Source organism: Anthonomus grandis, chromosome 9 (assembly GCF_022605725.1).
Source record: "Anthonomus grandis grandis chromosome 9, icAntGran1.3, whole genome shotgun sequence".
Taxonomy (NCBI): Eukaryota; Metazoa; Arthropoda; class Insecta; order Coleoptera; family Curculionidae; genus Anthonomus; species Anthonomus grandis.
In genome coordinates, this window is record NC_065554.1 from 15,474,897 (window position 1) to 15,499,867 (window position 24,971).

Here is a 24,971-nt window from a genome sequence, read left to right on the forward strand (position 1 = left end):
TATATGGAATCATGTTAAATGCCCCAGGATCAATAAATGTAGAACATCTTTGTTCAATATTTTTTTGCTTATTTGAAACTATAACTTTTTTTCCGGGATTTCTTGTAGCATAGAGAATTTTGTATATGTAATTGTCTTATAATTTGATTTCTTTAAATAATGAATCAATTCAAAGCAATTTATTTGTTCCATTGTTTAGTGGTTTAATATGAGAATCTCTAACTTCTCCCTAGCTGGTTATTCCGTGAGTAAGTTAAGATTGTATTAACGAATAGTAGATTATCACCAGATGTTTAATATCTAAATAAGCCTTTAGGTACTTAAATTTGGATACCAGACCTCTGAGCTTTTGAATATAAATATTCTATTTAAGATTTTCATTTACAATAATTCTTAAATATTTAACGGTTTCTGTTTCGGAAATTGAGATTTTTGGATTAACCATTAATGGTTCCATTCTATGAAGCTTATCATTATCAAATGTAAAACTAATATATTTTGTTTCCTTGTCCTACATTAAGTGTAAGCCAGTTTTTCTGGAACCAATTTGAAATGTATTTAACACCTCTTTCAGCAGTGTATTTTAAATCTTGCCACGTCTTTACAGTATACAAAATTCTAGTGTCATCACAATAACTAACAATCTCCCCATTGCAATTTATTTTTAAAAGACTATTAACGTATATTATAAAAAGTAGCGGACCTAACACCTAAATCCTTGAGGGACTCCACAAGTTACTTAACTATTATATGATTAAAAAGATAGTTGATATTTACTATTTGTTCATTTATATAATTTGTAATGATAAATTAATTTTCTACAACAAGTTTTAAACAAGGAACAAATTAATCACAATAAATTTATAACAGGCCTTAAATTATAAAAAGGGTCACAAATTGGTAATAGAGTTCTCCTCCACATTAAATAAAGAAAAAAAAATCTAATAGAATTTTCTGCTACTTACTCTAAACGCAAATACTTGTTGGTCATTCACAAGAAAATCGCCATAAGTAAATGCGGCTGCTTCCATTCCATAATCCAAAAAAGTGTTTACGTGATCGGAAAATGTAGCCAAAACATTTCTACCAATTTCCCATCTGATAGTTAAAAATCCAAATATGAATTGCAGGATTATACCCCAGGCTACTGTATGCCATGGAACCTGAAAAAAGCAACATTAAAGAATTATTTTTGATTTATAGGCTTTTAACTTAGGACAATTTATATGATTTTGTGGAAAAGAAGCTAAACATAATTACTAAAGTATATTACTGAAAGTTAAAATTTAATTTAATTCAAGTTTTTGTAAGTTATTGATGTAAAACTTTTACGCACAGTTGTGTTGGGTAGTAAGCTGGCGAATGCATTACGAAAGTGTTATGAAAAGTGTGATCGGGCGAGGCGAACGGTAGTTGAGAAAGAGATATGAGTTAGTGAAGATAGAAAGAGAGACAGTTACGGGTCGTATATTACCGTAAGAGCAAGATAGAGCCGTACGCGCACACATTTTCTTTCTCTTCTCCTCTCATAGCCAGGGCATGGAATATATATATATATATATATTTCAGTTCTACGTAGTTCGTTTGCGAGTTTGCTAGCGTTACGCGAACGGTGATTTCTTAATTATTTCGTAATTTCATTTCGTTCTTAAACAATTTTATAAATTAATTTTTGTTGTTCAATGTATTAATTATTCTACGTTTAAAGTGAAGAAAAATATAAATTAATTTTAAAAATCAGTAAGTATGACAGAAAGTGATACAGAATCTGAATATGAAAGTCGTGCTCCAGGACCATCAACTAAGAAGAAATTACGTATAGAAATTGTGCATAAATATACATATGAATGAAGCTAAAGAAGTTTTACTTCAGTCGTGTGGTCTTAAGCACATTAAATTTTTTATTTATTTTGACTAATTTGAATTTAATATTATATTCCAAGCAAATATATGTCAATTAATCCTTTTCTTTTTTTACCAAATTTTAACTTTTTTTACCTCCTTTAAGGTTCTTTAGCCTTTTTTATGTAAAAAAAATATAGAGTATACAGTGTTACTTTTTGAAAATAAGTCGATAATGTATTTTGGCAAAAGATAAGACAAACAAAAAAAAATACAAACTTTACTTACAAAAAACATGTACCTATTTAGACTAAAAATTACTTTCAATACTTACCAAATAAGTAAGATGTAAGTGTAATGATTTTTATAATTTTTTTTATAGTCAAAATATGTCAAATCAAAAGATTTAAAGATCGGAGTAAGAGACACAATATTCTTTGTACGACATTCAGTGATAGCTATAAGAAAAGTGGAGAAAAATTGATTATTTCTAGTTGCATATATGTAGGTACACCTATTAAAATGGCCTAACGGATAAAGGTATTAAAAGACAATTTAATGAAAACTTGAAAATTTATCTGGAAATATATCGAAAAATAAGAAAATTTAAAGAAACGCTAATAGAACTAAAAAGTTCTTTTATTAACGTGTATTACTACCCCTATTAGTAATAACACCTTGATATCAGCTTAACTAACTAACATGCTCCTAATTAAATTGGTTATACCGTTTTGTCTAATTAGTAACAATAGTAACCATAGCTCTTACATACAGTTTAGCAACTTTCCCATTGTCTGAAAGATTGTTCAATATATCCTAACGTGCTTGATGGGATTGAAGTCAGAGAATTACTCAGACCTTGGTAATACCTGTATAGTAAAAAGTTCCGCCTTGGTACCTATCAACTTCTTAAATATTGGTTTGTAAGCGAGACGCGTTGCCAGATGTTCGCTATATTCTCAGCCTTGTTAAACCAAAACGTAAACCAAACTGGTGCATTAAAAATGCATGTGCAGTCAGGCTCTTGCCAATTCTGATTTTTTTCTCCTCATCATAAATTTCTTGCGCTATTTCTATGGGACAATACGAGAGCTCGAACAGGACGTCTGGCATAAAGTATATTTGCATACTCCTTATTGTTTACAATTTTAATATTGGCTGGTAGTAATATTGGGTCATGCTTGGAGGCGAACAAGACTATCATGTACAGGCCGTCAATTAAAACACTGCCCACACTTAATATCTTTGTGACAGTCAGACAGTCAATTAAGTTAATATGTCAGTTTTATTTATAAGAGGAATGCTTTCAATAAATACTTTTTGCCTTCTTGTTTCAACCCCCTAGGAAGGGTAAATGTCACCATTAAAACCTTAAAGGGGAATAGGCGTCAAGTGACACATGTTTTTAAAGGGCGTTTTATTTTCTCTTAAGTGGTATCCCTATTTTATTGCTTTTTGTTCAGAGGTTTCCGAATAGTGACTTTTCAAAGTTGCAGAAATAGTTAAGATTTTATGCATTGATACTTTCGTTTTCGGTCTAGTGTTTACACAAAATCTATTGCAATGGGTCTCCTTCTAGTACAAATGATAAGAGGAATAGATTTCAAGAATAAAATCGTTGAATAACTTTGAAAATTTGGTTTAAAGTCTAGTTTAAAAAATTGAATATATCGCTTCAAAAATTGCTTTTTAGTTACGAAAGACAAATTTCTAAAAAAAAACACTTGGAATCTACTTACGCACCATCTAATAAATTGCTGAAAATCTTGTTAATTTTCCACAATAATAAAGTCTGTTCTTGAACTCCGAAAATTGACTGGCAATCTGCTGCAACTCGTCTTTTAAGATCAAAATATCAGCAGGTCATGTTTTATAAAGAATGGACTTAAGATGTCCCTAAACAAAGAAATCTAAGAGTGTTAATACAGGTTATTCGGAAGGCCATTTAATTGGTCTATTTCTGCTAATCCATTTATCCTAAAATCTCTTATTCAACCACTGTCGGACCGGAAGAAAATAATGAAGTAGACTTTTCTTCGGCTGGAATGTCAACAAATCCTCCTGTAAGACTGAATTACCCTCTGTACCAATTTGAGTTTCTAGGTTATGGGTGATAAGAGGATGAATAGCCTCTTTAAGCATAAGGAAAGAAAGCATTTGTGAGTTTCCTTCAATAAATAAAAGACCACAAACGGTATTTTCAAGAATACCAGCCCATACATTAACTTTCTGGGGTTATTGTGTATGTTCCTCCCAAAAAATATTAATCCAATATCAACAATTTTGTTTGTTAGCATTTCCATTTAGAAAAGAGGAACATTCATCGCTAAACAGCTATTCGGCAGATTATTAGGGTCGCCATATAATTGACGAGTTCTGATATACAAAACTATTCATTTATCAAACTCATCGTCATAGAGTTATGGCGAAATAAAAATAATTTTAGTTCTTTCTTGAAAAGAATAAATAATTCCCACACTTTATGCACATAAAATGCAAATAAAAGCTATCAATGTGAATAGCTTAACAAGCAAAAGCAAATCAACCTATTCTTCTTTAAAATTTGCCTACCGTGTTTGGTTAAAAAAATAACGTATTTTTAGGTTATGGTTAGTAAACACTAACCTGAAAACCAAAATCATAATGCAGGCGAGTTTAATTGTCTTTGCAACTTTAAAACGCGACCATTTGGAAACCTCTAGATCAAAAGCAACTAAGCAGAATACAACTAAAAAGAAAATAAAAAGAAAGTGGGAAGTTCTTAAATTAACACCCAATATAGCATATATTGCTTATATTTGCATATATTGCATATATTTGTTGTATAAATCTCATATCTTTCTCACAAATCACCAGTCTCTTCAAATCTCTTGCACAACCATCCTATAGTGCTCTGGGTGGATTTTATAGCTCTTAACTGTATCAAGACATTGCTTTTAATATTGGCAAATAATATTAACGATGGTGTAATAAGGTATGATCAAATAAATGTCTAACAATTAATAAACTCAATTAATAAAGTTTGCCTTGAAAATAGTTTTTTTTATCTAAAACTAAAACGGCTTTTGATCCTTGTTCCCTAAATCATTTTGATGTGTGTATATAAAAATAAATATTATTTTAAAAACATCGAAATTTAAATCCATTTCTCGATTCTCTTAATTTTTTTTAGCAAAAAAAAAAGATTTTACAAACTTACGCTGGTAAAATAGTACTAATTCATAATACTTACATATCTATGATTTGCTGAAAATATAAAACCTGTTGCCAAAAATACTGCTAATCCTAGTAATGGTATTAATCGTCTTTGATTATCCCGGGTGTCATATCCTAGGTAGGCCAAGGTAATTGCTAATATTGCTACGTAGAATATGATTGGCCCATACCTAAATTATAAAACTAGAAATTGGTTATTCATATTAAAATAAAGAATTCATATTTACTTTTAAATATAAAGCTTATATGCAAATTTTAAACTAAAAATTTGATTTCTTCAACAATCCAATTAGCTTAACAAAAATATCATCAGCTCCATGTAAAGTTTCAAAAAAATTACAAAAAAAGGATGAAAAATTAGAAAAAGTTCTAAACACACAGAAATTTAGTTTATTGTAAAGTAATTAGTTTAAGCAAAATAAAATATAAATAACAGGATCGCAAAAGTGCTGTTTAAATAATATTATAAGTTGCAAACGCATAAATTTTTTTACAAAGTGAGCAAAAGCGGATGGCATTTTGTCAAGAAATAATGGAACCTTTTCCTTTATAGACATCAGAATCCATCTAATAAACCAGTTATCTGGTAGACGTTATTAATGATATATTAGAGAACTACTGTAAAGGGGGCAATAAATTGATGCTGTCTCACTCCCATTGTTCTAATCATTTAATAAAAATACAATTTATTAAAGGTCCAGAAGGAAATAAATAAATCAAGGTGTGATATATAAAAAGAACTAAAAAATTTTTTTTTTTAATTTATATCACTATGTTTCTCTAATATATCACAGCAAAGAGGGAATTAATAATGCTGCCTCACACACACTATCCTAATTATTTAATAAAAACACAATTTTCCAGAAGATCTAGAAATAAATAAATAAATTAAATGAAGATATATAAAAAGGATGTCTCAATCACACTGTCCCAACCATTCTAGAAAAACACCTTATTATTTTTGAAAATAAAACTGATGAATAATATTTGACAGAAATAAGCAAAATATTTTTTTATAATAAATTACTTTTAAGTAAAAATAACTTCTAAATTATTATTTCCCCTTTCTTTTAATTTGTGACTTTTTTCAAATTGTAAATATTTCTTCAGTTATCCACAGAGAATTAAAAAATAGAATAATAACCAATATAAATGTTTCGTTTAAAAAACACAATACATATAGCGTAAATATTTGTTTTTTAAACTGAGTATATTAATTTCTTAAACTATGAGACTTTTTATCGGGTGATGCATTGCCAAGCTGGCCTTAAGAAATCTTATATAAATTATGATACTTTCAAATATTGGCTCCCCTGTACATTTTACAGAAAAACTATATTAGATCTTTTTAAAGGTGCGAGTAAGCCATATCGTTACTTTGTAATAAGCAATTTAGAATTTATTTAAAAAAACTAAAATATGAAACTACTAACGAAATAATCGAAATCGTATGTTAAAGTCATGTATTCAAGTCAAGTCTCCGAAATGTTAAATTAAACAAAACAATTAAATAAAACAATAGTGCAGAATAATATTACTAACTTTGAGGCTAAGGGTACAGTAATTGAGGCGGGTCATTCAAAGTGATTCTTGTCCACTTTGAAGAATTGTTGGCAGATTGAAAAAAACGGATAAGTTGAGGTTTACCAGCATTGTTGCTTAAATTAACACTTTAATATTATACATTTTGATATTCGAAAATGTACAAAGATTGTCCCACAAATCAGTTTTGCTTGGAATGCCTTAAAAATAAAATTGAATTTTGGACAAGATGCATTTTGGAACACCACTGTGGATTAGACGCATTAGGGAATAACAAATTAGACAAATCTTGCAGTATTATACCCATATTTTTTTAGTTTATTTAAACTCAAAATAAAACAAAAGGCCAGCATTTAACTAAATTAAACATTTTATTTCATATGACACATTTTAATTTATCAACTGAGAAACAAAAAAAGTGGTTGATAACAAAAGTGGTTGTTAACAAAAAAACGCTTTAAAAAACAAGGTTTTAAGGTCTTTAGGCTCCTCTGATAATTGGCAGAAGTTATCATCTTCTTCCTCTTGGATAGTATCAGAGTTTTCCATTATTTCTTCCGATGTAATATAGCTTTCCATTAAGTTTCTAAAAAACTCACACTCAGAATTGTCCATCCACTGGTAACAAAAATGAGAGTTCAATAAGGGTTTGAATATCTTTAACTTTCGCAGGTTTCATGGGCACTCCTTTTGGAAGATTGTAAAGACTTATGTTGGAACTATTTTTTCCGCGCTTCCATAGACTCGCAGATTTGCCAAAATCCCTTCTATAGAATTCCTCTCCTCGCACTGTCACATCTTCTTTCTTGTTCTTCGTAAGAATGATCCTCTTACATTGAGTTATTTCAAAATGCCACGACTGCACTCCTTTAAAACACTCTTTAGCTGTTTATCACCAATCTCGTACCTGACAATCTTCTAATTTAAAAACTGTTGCTTTTTCTGCAAAGAGTTCTATATAGGTGTTTGGGTTTGTTATAGTAGGCATCTTTCTTAATTTTTTTTCTATTCTGCCAAACACACGGTCGGATGATAAAAAAGAGTGACACCTGACTGGAAAAACTAATTCAATTTGTTTAAAAGAAATTGAAGAAATTTTACTCAAATAGTAGACCAGCATGCCAACCATTACTGAGTTTCTATTTTGTCCTCTGCATCCGTCTGCACAAAGTCTTAGTTTATTAATGTTGTTCATATCAATAAATGAAAGCAAGTAAAATACTGCAGACGCAATTTCATTTAAGCTTTTTTGGTATTCGTGCTCCATCCAGGTGAACGAAAATACGTTTGTTTTTGTTAATTGAGAAGAAGACGTCCCTTTTACAACAGAAAAATTATAAGTATATACTTGCCTACTGTAATATGCTACTTGATCAGCTACTTTTGGATTTACTAAATTTTTTTGACAGTCATAGGAGAAAGTCAACATCCCATCTTTCTCTTCCTTCAAAAAGTCATAAAATGTTTTACTGCGCAACTTATGTACCCTTTTTTCAATAATAAGTTGGTTTTTTAGATTAACATCTTTTGTTGTCTTTATTTGCTCTGATAGCGAGATACATTTTGAGTAAGCATCTGGTGACCCAAAGCCAATATAATCTTGTGTGAAAAATTTTCTAAAGAAACTTCTTTTTACCTTTAAATTATTGGGCGCAGTATTATTGTACATGTCCATTATTTTTTTAATAGAAAGATCACAAGAAAGGTACTGTCTCATACTTTTATCTCTACATTAATGACTTTCTACACCCTTTAATCTTTCAATAAAAGCCTTCACAGAGATCCTTTTCACTCTATTTAATTCCTTTTATCTAGCGCCACCTCTTTTTTTAACATTTTACCAGTTTTAATATAGCGATTAGCAACCCTTTGAACTCTGCTCTTGGTTACATGTAAAATGCCTAAAAAAGTTTTTTGACAGACCTGTATATGGAACTTATCAGTATTGTACACTTTGACAAAATAATTTATTGTAATTTGTTTTCTTGATGAGGTTGGTTTTGTAGCTCTGTCACGTTTTGGCTTTCTTATATCAATATATTTCAAAATAAATGCATCTTGTACCTGTTATTTCTTAACTTCGTAGAATCTTTCATGAAAATGTTTCACGTCTATCATTTTTAGTGAATGACATCGATAAGTAGCTTTGGTGGAGTGATTACAAGTTGGGTAGACCGGTGGTTTATTCGCAGAATACCTAAAAAGAAACACAAGTTGAAAAAAATCTTAACTAAAAAGACCTAACAATAACTAATAACCCTTAACCAAATTAATAATGTAGCCAAAAAAAACAACAAAAAACTAGGAATAACAAGCCTTACCTCTTTTCTTTTTTAATATTCTTTTCCCACAAATTTGGATCGGATATTTTTTTTTCATCCTATACCACGTGGTACAGCTTTAATTGTTTCTTCCACCATTATTAAATTTTACAAATGACCACTCTGCTAACGTCTTACTCGCGTAAAAAGTTGCAAACATAAATGACGATAGGAACAAAAAACGCACCACAAAAAAGGCGTCATTATAACTACAATAACAATAATGTCCACGTTAGATTTCGCGCGCTTTAAAATCCGACTATGTGATTGGTTAGTTGGATATGACTCGCTTTGAAACAACACCTCTCGTGGATAAGAAGCGTTTTGGAATAACACGCAAAATATGAATGCATTTTTAATGGGATTAGAAGCAATTTGGACGAAAATTATGTCTTATAAAATTTCAGCTGCAAAATGTTAACGTATATTTTTGATATAGGTATCAAACTCAATTTCGAAAAAAAGTGGATAAGACGCACTTTGGAATGACCCGCCTCAATTAGTAAATGCTCAGAGCAAAATAATAATGATGGCTGTATAATAATAATGAGAGCTAGAGAAAATAATTCAGATTTTGAAACTTAACTTCATTTTGAAGAAAATAAAGAAATTAGCAGCAGAACTTTTGGAGATATTGTAGGAAAAGACCATAGTACAGTATTGCGACACTAAGAAAAATACAAATACCATTCGTTACTGGAGTAAAGAAAACGAACACATATATATTCTTACAAGAAGCCCTCAAAAGATAAATGTTTGGCCGGGTATTCTTGGTCATAAAATTACTAGACCTCTTTTTGGAAAAATATTTAGGAGACACATTTTTGGAACTTTTAAAAAATCAAATTGAAAAAGTTGCACCTGAAAATGAAATGATTTCAATTAGATGACTGTCCTGTACACAGCAAGTCAGGGAATATCTTCAAAACGTATTTAATGGACACGAAATTGAGCGAAATTATACAAATAATTGGCCAGCCAAATTTCCGGACCTTCTACTAAACGATTTTATCCTGCTGGGTCGCGTTAAAAGTGTTATTTATAAAGATATGCGTTATCAAAATTAAGAAGAGTTAAATAGGGCAATTTTAACATCATATAATCAAATGACCGCATATTAGCTTATAGATTACTAAGCTACTTTGATTAAGAAAAATTATTGTATTGGTTTAAAAAATTATTTTGCATTAATTTTTAATACATTTTTATTTGTTTTGTTTTGCTTTCCTATTTGTTTGTTGTTTATAAGTAGTTACATTTATTTATACAATCACTTAATGAAAAGTAAAGAAATTTAGTATAGTGGCTTATCTTACTCGCACCTTTAATAAAATCATGTTAATAAAGTCATGAAGTTGCCATTTCTGTTGTCGCCATGAACTGGACGGGCGAGCATCGTGCCTTCATTATCGAAACATTTTTCAAAAGTAACGAATCTGTGGTTACGACACAAAGAAATTTTCGTACTCACTTCGCGCTTGTTATACATGATCCAGTTTTAGATCGCAAGACAATACTGTTGTTAAAAAGAAAATCAACTGGTAGACCCAGAAGTGTTCGGACACCTGAAAACATGCAGGTGTAAGAGAAGCAGTTGAACGATCTCCTAGACGTTCAGCTGTTAAACATGCCTCTGGTTTGCGTTTGTCAGATCGTTCTGTGAGAAGAATTTTGCACACCGATCTGAAGTTTCACCCATACAAAATGATGATCGTGCAAGAACTTAGTGAACGAGACTGGGAAAATCGCCGAGAATGTTCCAATGATATTCTTCAAAACGTCCCACAAAATGCGCTTTTAATAACGAGTGACGAGGCTCATTTCCATTTGTCTGGCTGTGTAAACAAGCAGAATTTTCGCTACTGGGCACTTGAAAATCCGCGGCAGCTCCATGTAAGGCCACTTCACAGCCAAGGTGTTACCGTTTGGTGTGCTGTTGGTTCTTTTGGTGTTTGGGGTGCCTATTTTTTTGAAGAAGGAGCGGTAACGGTATATCGACATGCTACGTAATTTTTTGGAACCAAAACTTAGAGAACTTGAACATCCGGATGTGTGGTTTTAACAGGATGGGGCTACAGCTCATACGGCAAGAAGGACAATGGACCTGTTAAGAGAAATATTTCCAGGACGCGTAATCTCGTTACGTGAAGACGTTGGGTGGCCTGCGCGTTATCCCGATCTTACCCCATGCGACTTTTTCCTTTGGGGCTACCTGAAAGAGAAGGTTTTTCAACATCATCCCCGAACCATTGACGAATTGAAAGCAGCGATAAGCTAAGAAATTACAGGAATATCGCCTCAAATTACTGCTCGAGTAATGGAAACTTTCAGAAATCAGCTTCGAATGTGTGTCGAAAGAAATGGTCGCCACTTGGACTCTGTAATTTTCAAAACTTAATAAAAACAAAATAGCATATCATATATTTTTAGTTAATAAAAATAATATATAAATAGCATTTACATTGGCGTTTTTATTAAAAATCAAAATATGGGAGATCATTTTGCCGGACCCTGTATATGGGATTACTGATGACAAACTTGGCGATGCACCACCCAGTATAAACAGTTTGTCCTTAAAATATTTAAGGATAAACAAAGACAGTTGTAACATAATTTTTCTTGACATTTTTACTCTCAAAATTACAATGGACGCAATCAAAAAAAATATTACATGAAAACAAAGGTCTTAAACATGATATTTCAAATTATTGATTCAATATAGTAATACTTGATCTGCAATCCTTTTTTTTATAATTAGAATCTTTTACAGGCTTAAAGAATTAAGAATAGCTTAAAAAAGTAATATTTTAATATTTTGAATATAGAGAAGGGTGTTTCAAATTAATCTAGCAATGCAATTGAACATAGTAAAATAATAAACAAAATTTAAGGTTGAGCACTTGACATTAAGAAAATATTAAGAAAAATAATTAACTGAATTAAGGAAACATTACATTGCAATGTGATAATAATAAGAGCTCTTGCATATTTTTATTTAAATTAATAAAAAAAAAACTTTAAGAAACAACTTTTATTTATTTTAGAGTGAACTTTGCTAAACTTTATTATTTTTATTCTACATTTTTATATTCTCATTACATTAATATTAAAGAAGAACATGCTTGCTTACCTAATTTTTCGTAATACTTCAGTTGCAGGTATCCAAACCAATTTCCTAGTCTTAGGCAAAATATATGGTTTTATTAGGATATAGTAAATAAGAGAATAAACATAGATAAGATAAAGTATAACCATCAATCCATATCCTTTTGGTGTCGTTTCATTAAAGGCATCCCAATCCAAATAATCTAAGATTATTTTAACAATAACAAAATTTCACTCATTATAACATTTACTTATTTTACCTGTATTTTTTATAAAATATACTGTGGCCCATATTGCATGGGAAGTTATTATTACAAATATCACAATATTTATCACATATTTGTTGCATAATATGTCTAAAAACGGCGAAAAAACAGTTTTCGTTTTTTCTTTGCTTTCATTTTTAGAGTCATTACTTAAGTCTATGCTGCTATGATTGAAATCTGGACTCTCCTAAAATAAAATAAGAAATGTTAGATATAAGCCAATCATTGTATACTGTTTTATAACATTATCACATCATACGTGTTTCGGTAACCTTAACAGAATCTTCAAAAAAACGAATAAAACTTTTAATAGTTGCCTAATCTTTGAAACTAATAGTAATTGAGTTTTTAGCATAACTAATTGATTTAAAGGGACAAATTAAAAAGACAGTATGCTATACTGCAGACTTCTAACACTTCCTTTAAGAACTATCATTCGAGATATTCCCTCAAAATAACCAAACAATAAATATTGTGAAAACTTATTTTCAGACTAAAAGTACATGCACGGTGACCTTTCCAGATCTGGGCAAACACCAGATTTTATGCGCAAAATTAAAAAGTATAGGACTACGAAATATTTCTTATATTTTCTTTAAAAGCTATGAAATAATTAAATTCATAAAGTCGTCCGAAGTATATTATAGTGGAGTTTGATCTACCACAGGGAACGGTTATTTAGTACCCAGTATAAATGGAAAAACGTGGGAGAATACAATATCATCGGCAGAATTTACTATAAGGAGAATAAGAAATTAGTTCTATTTCAACTATTTTACATTAAATTCTGAGCAAGTCATGCTTTTTATGCTTCTTTATTGATTAAAAAATCAACCTGTAGTTTATTTTATATTGTTCTACATAACAATGACTGCCAAGACTCCTAAGGCCAATCTACTAATGTGCAATTTTATTTACAAATTTTTTATTACTAGCTTAACATCAAATATATAAACATATAAACTTTTACTATGATTAACCTTTTGTATAAATTGTCGGGTATAATATACAAAATATAATAAAAATTAACAGTTAAAATAATCTTTATAATATACAATAAGATCAAAATTATAAAACTTAGTAATTGGATAACAGATCAAAATAACATTTAGTACGTAAGTTAAATATTTTCAGTTGTTACATATTTTATTTAGATCTTATGCACCCATAAAGTTAAAAATATACTTACTGGTACACTCATTAAAAAATTAGCAATGTAAACCTTAATGCACCTAACCACAACTCACTTGCAAATTAATAAATTACGAGCTATAATAAAAATTTAGTTAAACCTCTTATCAAGGAAATAATCAAATTTTATGATCTTATTATTTAAAATGTTTTCTTATCAATATCTTAAGCAATAATTCTACTACTTGAAGCATATCAGAAGTTCTTTAATACTGATAATCGTATTGATAATTTTTATTTTGTAATTCATTAAAACGCCTGTAGTTTACCTTTTGTTCTATTATTTTACTATTATTTAAAAGGGCGAAATGCTACTTGTAAGACCTATATTTTGAAAATTCGAAAAAAATTAAAATTGATTAATACTCACAAACAAATATTTTTTATTTATTTTTAAGACAATGTCTAAACTACCATAAATTCAATTTTTTGGATACTTACTTTTAAAATATTAACAGTTGATCCATTGTTCTCCATTGTAAGTTAAATTTTGTCAGTAGCAGCAAATACTTACTACATTATTAGATCTGAAAAGAATAAATGTATATAAATCCTGAGCTATTTAACTGAAATGACTAAATAAACTATTTAAGACTAAAAACTACCAAACTGATATTTAATTTTTCCTTTATTGCTCAACCACTAAAACACACAATTAACTATACCAAGTAGTTTTCCTAATATTATTTATTAAGGGCTCTTCAAATATTTAACATAAGTAATAACGTTTGCATATTAGTAAAATTGCGTACTCAGACGTTGTCTGCTTTTAGGCAGGTGGAATTTAATTTGGGTTTAATTTACTACATGAGCATGTGTAGGGTAAATATAAAATAGAATGTAAAAAAATATGACAACAAAAATATTTAAAAATGTCAAATCTTCAATTTTTTTAGGATTAACAAAGTTTTCTTAAACTAAAAAAAATACAAAATCTGTTTATAAAAATTAATTTGAAAACTAAATTTAAAATTTGGTATACAATTAAAAATTATAAAAAGATAGGGCAAGGTAGTAGCCAAGCAGTACAAAAATAATATAGTAAAAAATTGACAGATATAAAAACTTCTTTGCAAAAATAAGAAATAATGGCTTATAAAAAATTATTTCTTAAAATCAACTATAAAACATAGTTAAATAAACCATTTTTTAACACAAAACAATTTTTTAACACACTATTACACAAAATTAAAAGAATTATGTGCATAAATCGCAAAAAGGCTCTGACGTTGTTTAAATAAAGTAATCTGGGAACTACATCAGTCGTTAGATAATTTTCTAAGTATTCAGCATTCAAAGAGAAATAAAAATTACTATCGTTAACAGTATACGTTTGAATTACTTTAAATAAAATTAGTTAGGTTTTAAAGTGAGCTTGCCCCTTTTTGTTGCCAGTTGTAACGCATTTAGTACATTTTTTGTATTCATACTTTTGATTTTCCATAGATTTAGAATAAAGCTTTAATAAGACCTTTACCAAAAATATTCATGCTAAAAGTGTTTATAAATCTTTGTCCATTTAGTGTCTCATATACAAGGTGTTTTTAAAGTTATTTGTTTCAATGCCTAGGACACGTCAAAAAAAATTATTATACCAAAAATTACAAAAAAAAACCTTATTAAGACCTTATTTAGTTAAATTGTTACCGTTTCTACAAAAATTACTAAAAATTACCAACTATTAAATACCAACTCTTTCAAATAATCCCACAGAAAAAAATCGCATAGCGTTAAGTCTGGGGACCGAGTAGGCCAAGAAATTGGTCCATTGCGCCATATCCATCTATTCGTAAACTCATTATTTAGAAGTTCATTAACTTTTCATCTAAAATGTGTGGAGCTTCATCATGTAGGAACCACATATTCCATCTCACATTTAGAGAAACATCTTCGAATAATGTGGCAGATTGGATCGAAGAAAATCTAAATAAGTTTTATGGGTCAGTCGAAGTGGAAAAAAGTCGAATCCAATAAGTATGCCATTTACCACGCTAGCCCAGACATTTAATAAAAATCAATATTGAAAATTAGATGTTTTTCCAACATGTAGATTTACTACTGCCTAAACATGGTTGTTATGAAACACTACTGTGCTTTAATTGTTCACCACCCTTTAATAAATTGGTCTTTCCGATTATTGAATTTGCTTTTGCAGGAATTTTTCATCACAGTCTATTCGATTGAATAATATTTAATCAAATATACTTTTTATTAGAAACGGCCTATTATACTTAATTTAGACAACCTTTCTTTGGGAAGTTCCGGTGCTATGTGCATATTTTTAGGATAATGATACAGAGGTATATTTAAACTGCGATTCAATTAATACTAAACTTAATCGGTTAAGTAGATTTTTATACAACCATTCATATGCATCACTATGCTCATCAGTATACTATCATATGCTCAGTACGCTCCACTGTATTGGATTTTTTACGGGTTAATAGATACTACAACAGCCTTTTCCAATGACCAGAAACTGTAGAAGTCAGATGTGAAGTTGTTAGCGCTTTACTATAGAATGGTAGGCATAATTTTATATTTCCGAAGATATCTTCTCCGTCCCATAAGCATTGGTTTTTATACTCTGAACTATATGACACATCGTTTTCATCCACCAATGTAAAATCAAACTCTTCAGTAAGAGCATTAAACTTGTTACTATTAAAGTAAACTAAAAGTTCATAACTAGGTTGTTAAGTCACTGAATTAATAAAAAAATCATTAAGCTTACCGGTATTTCTAAGCTGTTTGGAATATAATCATGCTTTTTTCCTATTATAGATACCTAATTTATTTTATGTGCTCTAGAGAGCCTCTGAGTTTGTAATAATTCGTTTAAGCTTAGACTGAATGAAGGACAATTTTGAGCAATATTTCCGATGGGTTATATTAATATTTTTTAAGAACTCTCAATAACTAGAGATTGCATATTCTCCTATACGCATCATTTATCTTATGGTAGACGTAATTCATGGACAAAATTTTTTAGTAGGACGCATCTTTTTAACATAGGTATAATGGTCGAAAAAATTGAGATTTTTTTATTAAAATTAAATTTACTTAGCATTAATGTTTGGCGCATAATACATATTCTCTTAATGGGTATTTAACGCATTACAAGTCATTAAATTTGGCAATACCGATATTATTGATATCCCCAGTTTATTGAAATATATAATTTATTTAAATTTTGTCTTCAGAAGCTTAACTAGGTAAGTCGATAGCCTCAGAAATGTGGTATATAAATCCGGTCAGATTTTATTACAATATTATGCTCACTAATTAGAATATAATCTATTAGAGTACCTACTAGCTTCAGAGATAACTCTTATGGACTTATTCACAACTTGACTTAAGAAAAATATTTGAAGAATCGAAAAAAAGCTTTAAAAGTTACACTTGGTAAGCGATATATACACCCAATATTTACCATTCTGTGAATTTTACTCCCTGCAATCAAATACCCTCTCAAATTTTATGATTTTGACATAATAACATAATTTAACAGAAATTAGAGTTTCATTATCTCTGCCTCTAAGTTATTCCTGACGTATATAGGACATATACCCTTGTATTTTTAATTGAAAATCTTTAATATTTGCGGTTAGCCAATTTTTGTAAAAAGCAGAAAATATGAGGCTGATGTGAATAAATTAAATATTTTATTTCCTTAAATATGTTTAATTTTGACGGAACATTTAGGTAAGCGGTTATTAGCTTAGCTCCTGCATTATCCAATCCATTATCTACTACATCATATTTGAGCAAAGACATATTTTAACTACTACATTTTTCCATGTATTTTACATCCATCACCAACAGGTGACACAGTTTTGCGAAAACCTGTTATAGTTTCAAAAGTTATAGTTTTTAAAATAACCGAGATATCCTGCAACTATAACTAAAATGGGACTTTTAATATAACGACACATTTATAATACATAACACAATATAATACACTTCGGGTGAACTGTAACTCACTTTTTGAATTACGATTTTTCAAATTTGTGAAAATTTTGCTCGATCGCCTGATTTTAGTCTTGTCGACTATTATATTTGGGCAGATCTAAGATCCGAGGTTCATAGTGCACATAATACGAGTCACGAGCAGCTGAATATAAAGTAAATAAAGAGCGATTGTTATGAATTACGAAATAGCCTAGAGATTTTTTAAAACTTGCTGAATGAAAATGTTTTGAGAGTTGTTACGTTTATATTAAATAGTTTGAATTTGAATTTTTGAATTGAACCTTATTATCAGTTTTTTTGAGGTTCCAAGGCATTATTTTATTTCGAGAAATTTATCAAAATTGAGCAGTTTTTCTTATTTTGATAGTCCACTATAACTAAGTACCCAAATGTAAAAAAAAACATCGGGTTGTTTAGAAATTATAGAAGATATAAAAAAATATAAAAAAAAATATATTAATATTAATATTATAATTAAACCATTAAAAAATGTTTTTTTTTTAACTTCCTCTATAATTTCTATTTGTATTTAAAATACATATCTCTCTTTCCCATTAAAAAACCTTGTATATCTTATTAAAAAACAATTATCTAAAGTAATAAGCAAATTTAAATTTTGGCTCCGATCTTACTTTTTTTGGTTTTCTTATTGTTGCCTATGAAGTTTTTCTGATAACTTAAGCAAAACTTAATTTTTTCATTGCCAATTTTATTAATATTAATAATTTAATTACTCTATGAAATATTACTCATATCAAGTATTTTATAATAGTTATTTTGTGTTATAAGTATTATGTGTTCTTCAGTAAGAACAATTGAACCCTATGCTGGAACAACGTTGTAACCGCCAATATGTGTAAATACGGTATTTCCGTGGAACAACGTTGTATGCGACCTAAATAATCCGTCGACAAAGTAGTGGGGACATAGGACAATTTTCTGGTGGTTTTTAGGCGCCATTTTAATTAGTCTAATTCATTCGTTCTGTGGAACACGTTTCAGACACGTGTTTTATTAATACGTGTGTTAGGTGCGCTGTTCATTGTTATAAGCCGAAATGGATGTTACTTTGACAAGCTCTGTGATGACACAGATTAATAGGGGAAAAGGGCGAAAGATGCAGATTGACAATTGGAAGCAGAATGCCAGAAAACTGTCCAGAGATAGTGGAGACGCTTACGTTTTATCTAGAAATGTCCCTAAAGAAGCTTTAAAACGCCCAGATGAAGTAAGTTAATTTAAAGTACCTACCATTTAAAATTCAGTAACAGTGTTAATTTTTAGAGACGTATGCAAGTGTTCTCAGTCGCTTAATGGGTGCTCTGCTGAATTATTGGTGGGAAAGCACCAAATATTATTCCAAAATTTCAGACAGCTAAGTTATGATAGTCAATCACAATACCTATCACAAATTATTTCTATTCAAGAGCCGAAGAGAACGAGGGTTGAGGAGGCAATATCCCGCCGCCAAACCACTGTGAAATACGCCATAAAGAATATACCCGTATGCAAATCAACAGTTTGTTATATATTCTTAATCACCCAGAGACGACTTCAGTGCCTTGTGGATAAAATAAAATCTGGTGCAAATATAACTGACCAACGTGGAAAGCATATGAATCGCCCAAAAAAACTAAAGCTAACAGATGCAGAGAAAATATGTGAACATATTAATTCATTTCCACAGCAGGAAAATCATTATAACAGAAATGCATCCACAAAGAACTGCCTCCCAGCTGATTTGAGCATCTCAAAAATGTATAGATTGTTCTTGGAAAAATACCCACAAAGTAAAGTCTCATTAAGGACTTATCATGATATATTTAAAAGTAAATTTAACCTACGTTTTGGACTTCCTAGATCAGACACCTGTTCATACTGTGACAAGCTGTTCATGAAACTTTGCTCAACGAACGATGAACACGAAATAAGGGAAATCGAAAATGAAAGTAAAATCGATTACATGCAAGCAGAAGCAGGCTACCAGGCATTAAGACAAGATACCGAAATGGCTAAGATAAATCCTAATTATGTGGTTTTATGCACAGATTTGCAGCAAGTACTTTTTTGCCCAAACCTAAATCAGAGGCAATTTTCTACATATAACTATTGTGTTCATAACATGGAAAATAGTATAGCTACAATGATGTTATGGCATGAAATAATGGTAAATCGAGGCATCGAGGTTCTACTGAGATTGCATCGGCATTACTATTTTATGTCACCCAAAATTTCAATCGTCGTGGTCGAGGGCAGGAAAGAAAACTTGTGGTTTGGTCGGACCGATGCGTAGGACAAAATAACAATTGGAAGATGATAATATTGCTTTGACTATTACTGAAAGAAACATATTTTACCCAGGTGGAGCAAAAGTTTTTGATTAGTGGACATAGCTTTTTACCCTGTGATAGAGACTTTGCTCAGATTGAAAGGGTCAAAAAACTTTTCTCGGTTTATGTTCCATTCCAGTGGGCAAATGTAATCGCCAAATTAAAAGTAAACAATCCCTTCACAGTTATTTACATGCATCAGACATTTTTTAAGGATTTTAATGATACAGAAAATTAAATTTGAAAGGATCCTAAATGCAAAATAACACAAGGAGTGTGGATTAAAATAACATCGGATGACCCGAACAGTATCCGGATAAGAAAATCCCATAACACAATTCAACCATGGATGTCGTATTCGCTAAAATCACCCAAGAAAACGATGGTTGAAGTATCTCTGAATGACCTACGGGAGGCCTATAATGAACCTCTTCCAATCAAAAAAGAGAAACTTGCCAACTTATTACATATGTGTGATTATATTCCATTAAAATATATCAATTTCTATCATAATATTAAAAGCGGTGCCTGAAAATATGTAGTTTCGTTTTATTTTTGATTGACATGAAAAATAAAAATAATTTTTTTACTTTAACTTTATCTTTATTTTTAATCCTAAAACAACGTTGTAACAGCCTTATTTCCCTGAAACAATGTTGTAACCGACGTGGATATACAACGTTGTTTTATTGAAATAAGGAAAATATTCTCGTAAATACGAATTCTGTATGTGGTCAAGTCTGCAATGCCTCTCTATGGTTAAGTTCTTTAGTGTTATTGATATTAGCCATATATATTCATTTGATTAAGCAATCGGTTATTTTTCGTTTTTTTCGATTTCCCAACAAAACAATATTTGGCGGTTACAACGTTGTTCCAGCATAGGGTTCAATTAGCAAAACCTATCGGTAAACAAAACTAGTAACTCATTTTTAATGCCAAGGCAACCAACAGTGCAATTATTAGATTTTGTAACCAGTTTCACAAAGCAGTTAGTTTAACATCAAAAGCAATTAAACTTGTAATTATTATTATTGATTTTTACTGTATCGGGTAAATCCCAGTAGGTAAATATTACCTTTTGCATTTTTAAAATATATATTGTTTTCCTAATAATAGTTGTGACGTAATAGTTCCAATTTTATTTTTATTCGATGAAACATATAATGTTTATACAAAAGGAATGTAAAGAAATTTTATAAAAAAAATAATAAATTAAAATCATAAAAGAACATGATATAATATAGATGATATTTAATAAATGCTTCATTTATAGTATAACATTTAATTTAAATTAAAAATAAGACATAATATTTCCCTAGTTGACATGCTTTATTACTAAAAACGTAAATAATTAATCACTCAAAAAAGTAACAAAATATTAAATTAGGAAGGTGCGTAAAGTAATCTGGATGGAATTTTAAAATAGTTTTTTAAACCTTCTTTTGAGACAATTATCCCATAAATTAATTAAATTATTAGTCTTTGTACCACATAAAAAAATCGGTAATAATTTGACTAACAATTTAAGTTTAAAAAAATTACATGGACAATGGAAATTTATTTTAGGAAACTTAAGTCTTATCTTGGGATGCTTAGTCTAATTTATATAAATTAGCCATTTAAATTCTAATTTTATTTTAAGAATTTTTATTTTCTTTGATTGTGTTTAAGCAATAAAAAAAGATAGAATACTGCTGACAGACAAATTACGATTAGAAGGTCAATAATCATATTTATAGGAAATAATAATTTTGACAGTAATAAAAATATAAGATATATATAAAGGAAGTTCTTATCATGATTTAAGTTTATGATACGTACTATTGTTTGAATGGTAATAAAGGGATTTTCTAATTTGCTTGGTTTTATTTATCAATAGATACTAGGATCTCTGTGTCTTTTACACTAACAAGTATTGTTAAGGTAAAAACAAACTTGCCTCTCTAAAATAACATGATCTGCAATTTATTTCTTCTCCCAATATCAACCGCAGTTAAACAGTAAGTGACTATCCGGATTTAGTGCTTCTTTAGGTCTGACTATGTGTGTCTTAGCCTGTGTCATGCAAGGTGTTTGTAGCTATTTTTAAAGTGTCTTGCTCTTTAGCAGACTCTTCAGTGATGCGACAGCTTCACATTTGCCACATGGCCTAAGGACAGTATCACGGATCCCAGTTTAGTAAGGGAATCCGCTTTTTGTCTATCTTGGAGCTCACCTGCTAGACCGCAATAAAGTTTTACGTCATTCTAGAGCATTGCCTACTAAATGGTCCCCTTGTTTAATAATGCAGATCTATTAAACCTGCCATTTCTTTCTGCTTTCTATATCGATCACGATCAGGAAGTGACTTTTTGTCTTTTTGAAGGAAAAACATTATAAAGACTCTATATTTTAGGTTTTTTTATTGCTGTAATATATTTTATTACAATTCAATTTTTTTGATTATTATGATCTTTAGAGTCAACTATTGCTTCCGATCTTAGAATCAAAGATTTCTTTCGAATGGCTTAAGTCGACCTTCATGACGAATTCAAAAAAGCCAAATTCCTCTCAATGTTATGACTACTGCATAATTAGTCATATGCGACTTCATTTCAGATTGGACTCGCCACTCAAGAAGCTTTCTTTTCCTTGAACGTGCTAAGACAGATATGTAGCGACATAAACATAGATGTATACGCTTGTCTTATTCCCTATCGTAAAGCATTTGATTGTGTCAGGTATTAGAAGCTACTAGAGATATTATTAGCAACCGGGATTAATAAGAGAGACATTACAATCATAGTACAACTCTAATGGAAGACAACTACCCAGGAGGAAAACTCACAGAAAACAATTATTAAAGAGTCAACTGCGTCTAGTAAAAATAAGTAAACAGAAAATACAATAAGACTTCAGTTGCAGTGTCAGAAATTTATTAAGACCTTGCCCCGTCATAAGAATAAATCAATCAAAGTAGTGTCTTCCATTGTCCAAGAAGTAACATAAATATTGGCCTTATTTTGTCTGTTATTCTTTCATATCTACTGAAAAGTTTGTTTTGGGAATGAACTTTATATTGGGAATAAACTTTTCAACTTTCATTATATTTGCTTTTTTTTAACTAACTCTTTAGTATTTTTTGAATTTTATTTAGATTTTTTACATCTCTTTATATTTTTTCTAGTTATCGAGACTCTATTTTCCCTCTTTTATGTTGTTATTTTTGTTCTTCTGTTTTTCTTTATTTAGTCAAGCATAGGTTATTTAAATCTTGTTCTTTAGATCTAAGAACCGGTCTTTTGATTTATCTAACTAGTCTATTTATTAGCATCAAAGCTTAATCAACTATTTTATCTCCATAATTTATATTTTGAAAATAACATTACATTACCATAGCTAAAACCTTATTACTATGGTTCTGAGACCACATATAAGCAGAACTTTTATATTGGGGTAATACCCAAAGGTTTTACGGTATTCCAATGCCACTAATATTATGAGCGTAATAACAAACATAAATTAGCATATTTAAAAATTATGAAAAAAAATATTTTTATTCATTTAATGATAGCATTTTAGTAATTTTTAGGCTGCTAATTGTATTTTTAGCTAAATAAGATATATTGAGTAAATAATGTACATTTTCCCCTAAAAACTACTAATTTACATTAATAACTTTCTATAGTGATTCCAATAAAAAATTTTGTTTGATTAAAATTTTAATTTTCATATAATATTCCTAAAATGTACTCACCATAGTGGTTACTTAATAACACAATTTAATGTAAAAATCCATAAAATTAGAACCACAATATTTAGTACCACACATGCACCGTCTTAACTGGTTGGTTCATAACTATTTCATAAGTATTGGCCGGTCATCAAGCTTTTACTGTATTACTTTTTTATTTATACAGAGTGTACAACCACAAATAGCATACAATTTTGGTCTATTATTAATTGACATAAGGTTATAACATTTATAATTAATACTCCAAGAGGACCAAAAAAGTAGACTTTTTTAAATAAATTTTAACTGAAAACATAAACATCGACGCGTTATCGTTGTACCGACAATTTAACTAAGGTTAAAATGGTTTTCGTGCTGAAATGATAAATTTTATGATTCGTGCTTAACATTATAATCCTGTTGGCCTATAATTGTTATTTATTTACAACCTTGTGCTTTTGTATGTCATTTTTTGCTCATTATTTAGTTGGATTCGCATATTGAACAAAAAGATAATTAGGATTAATTTTTAATAACAAATCGACCGGAAAGTGATTAATCAGATATTATCTCTTAGGACTTTAAAGATTACTTGCGTCGTCACATGCACGTTTTAAGTTATATTAAAAAAAATTAATATTAACGGTAAAGTCTGTCTTTTTTTTCAAGAAAATGGCTAGAATTTTCTATTTTAAAAAAATATCAGCAAAATAAGAAAAAGGTTTAATCAAATATTTTTTGATTTTTTTTGTTCTCACCTTATAGAAGTAAAAGTATTTCAATAGGTCAACAAACCTAACCAGCCTACGACTATTTTTTTAAATTTAGTTTGCTTATTGATAAACTGAATTATTTATTCACTATGACAGCCTGATATCATGTTTATAGTCTTCAAAGTTTTGGCTCTAGAAAATCCAGAGAAGATTTTTGAGAGAAAAATGTTTTAGCGAGTATGTTTCAAACTATATTAAGCATTCCGGTGGAATAAAAAAAAATACACATAAAAAATTCTTAGCTTTAAACTCTTATTAAAAAGTGATGCAAAAGTTAATTTTCTTAAAATATTTAACTGTGATGAACTTAGTTGCTGCAACTAGAAATCGGATACAAAGAGCGCAAAGATATTGTTGTGTATTGAGGATTTGCCTTTGACATAAGGAAGGTGAACGTCATTCAAAGCATTGCAATAAACGACACGGAACCCCGAAAATGTTTTTATAGATAAACTCTATATATATCCGCATCAATCTATTACCCAAGAAAAAATTTTGAATTTCGTGATTATATTTATCAATTACCCCTATGTCACCAACTGTTCAATCTGTTCTTAGGTTTAAAACTTCAATTTACCAAAGGTGTGGTTCATATATCGTAGTCAAGCTGTATAATGATTTTGGACATTAATTTAGCAATCTTGCTATAGTGACATAAAGGAAATTAAAAAAATATATTGTTTTAAATGCTTTCAGCC

General features: G+C 29.7%; 1 protein-coding gene across 2 annotated transcripts in view; it reads right to left on the bottom strand.

The window, feature by feature from the left end:
- Positions 1 to 23,848, bottom strand: part of LOC126740381 (sodium/nucleoside cotransporter 2-like) — a 31,707-nt gene extending 7,859 nt beyond the window's left edge. Inside the window, exons 1-6 of one of the 2 annotated variants that reach the window (XM_050446367.1) lie at positions 23,525 to 23,848; positions 13,925 to 14,010; positions 12,287 to 12,479; positions 12,052 to 12,229; positions 5,075 to 5,228; positions 966 to 1,163 (exon numbers count right to left, since the gene is read on the bottom strand). In XM_050446367.1, the coding sequence (XP_050302324.1) occupies positions 966 to 1,163; positions 5,075 to 5,228; positions 12,052 to 12,229; positions 12,287 to 12,479; positions 13,925 to 13,960 (759 nt within the window). In that variant the 5' untranslated portion in view covers positions 13,961 to 14,010; positions 23,525 to 23,848. Of the gene's footprint in view, positions 1 to 965; positions 1,164 to 5,074; positions 5,229 to 12,051; positions 12,230 to 12,286; positions 12,480 to 13,481; positions 13,585 to 13,924; positions 14,011 to 23,524 lie in introns of those variants that run through there. The other variant, XM_050446368.1, reaches the window with a different exon arrangement.
- Between the last annotated feature and the right edge of the window lie 1,123 nt (positions 23,849 to 24,971).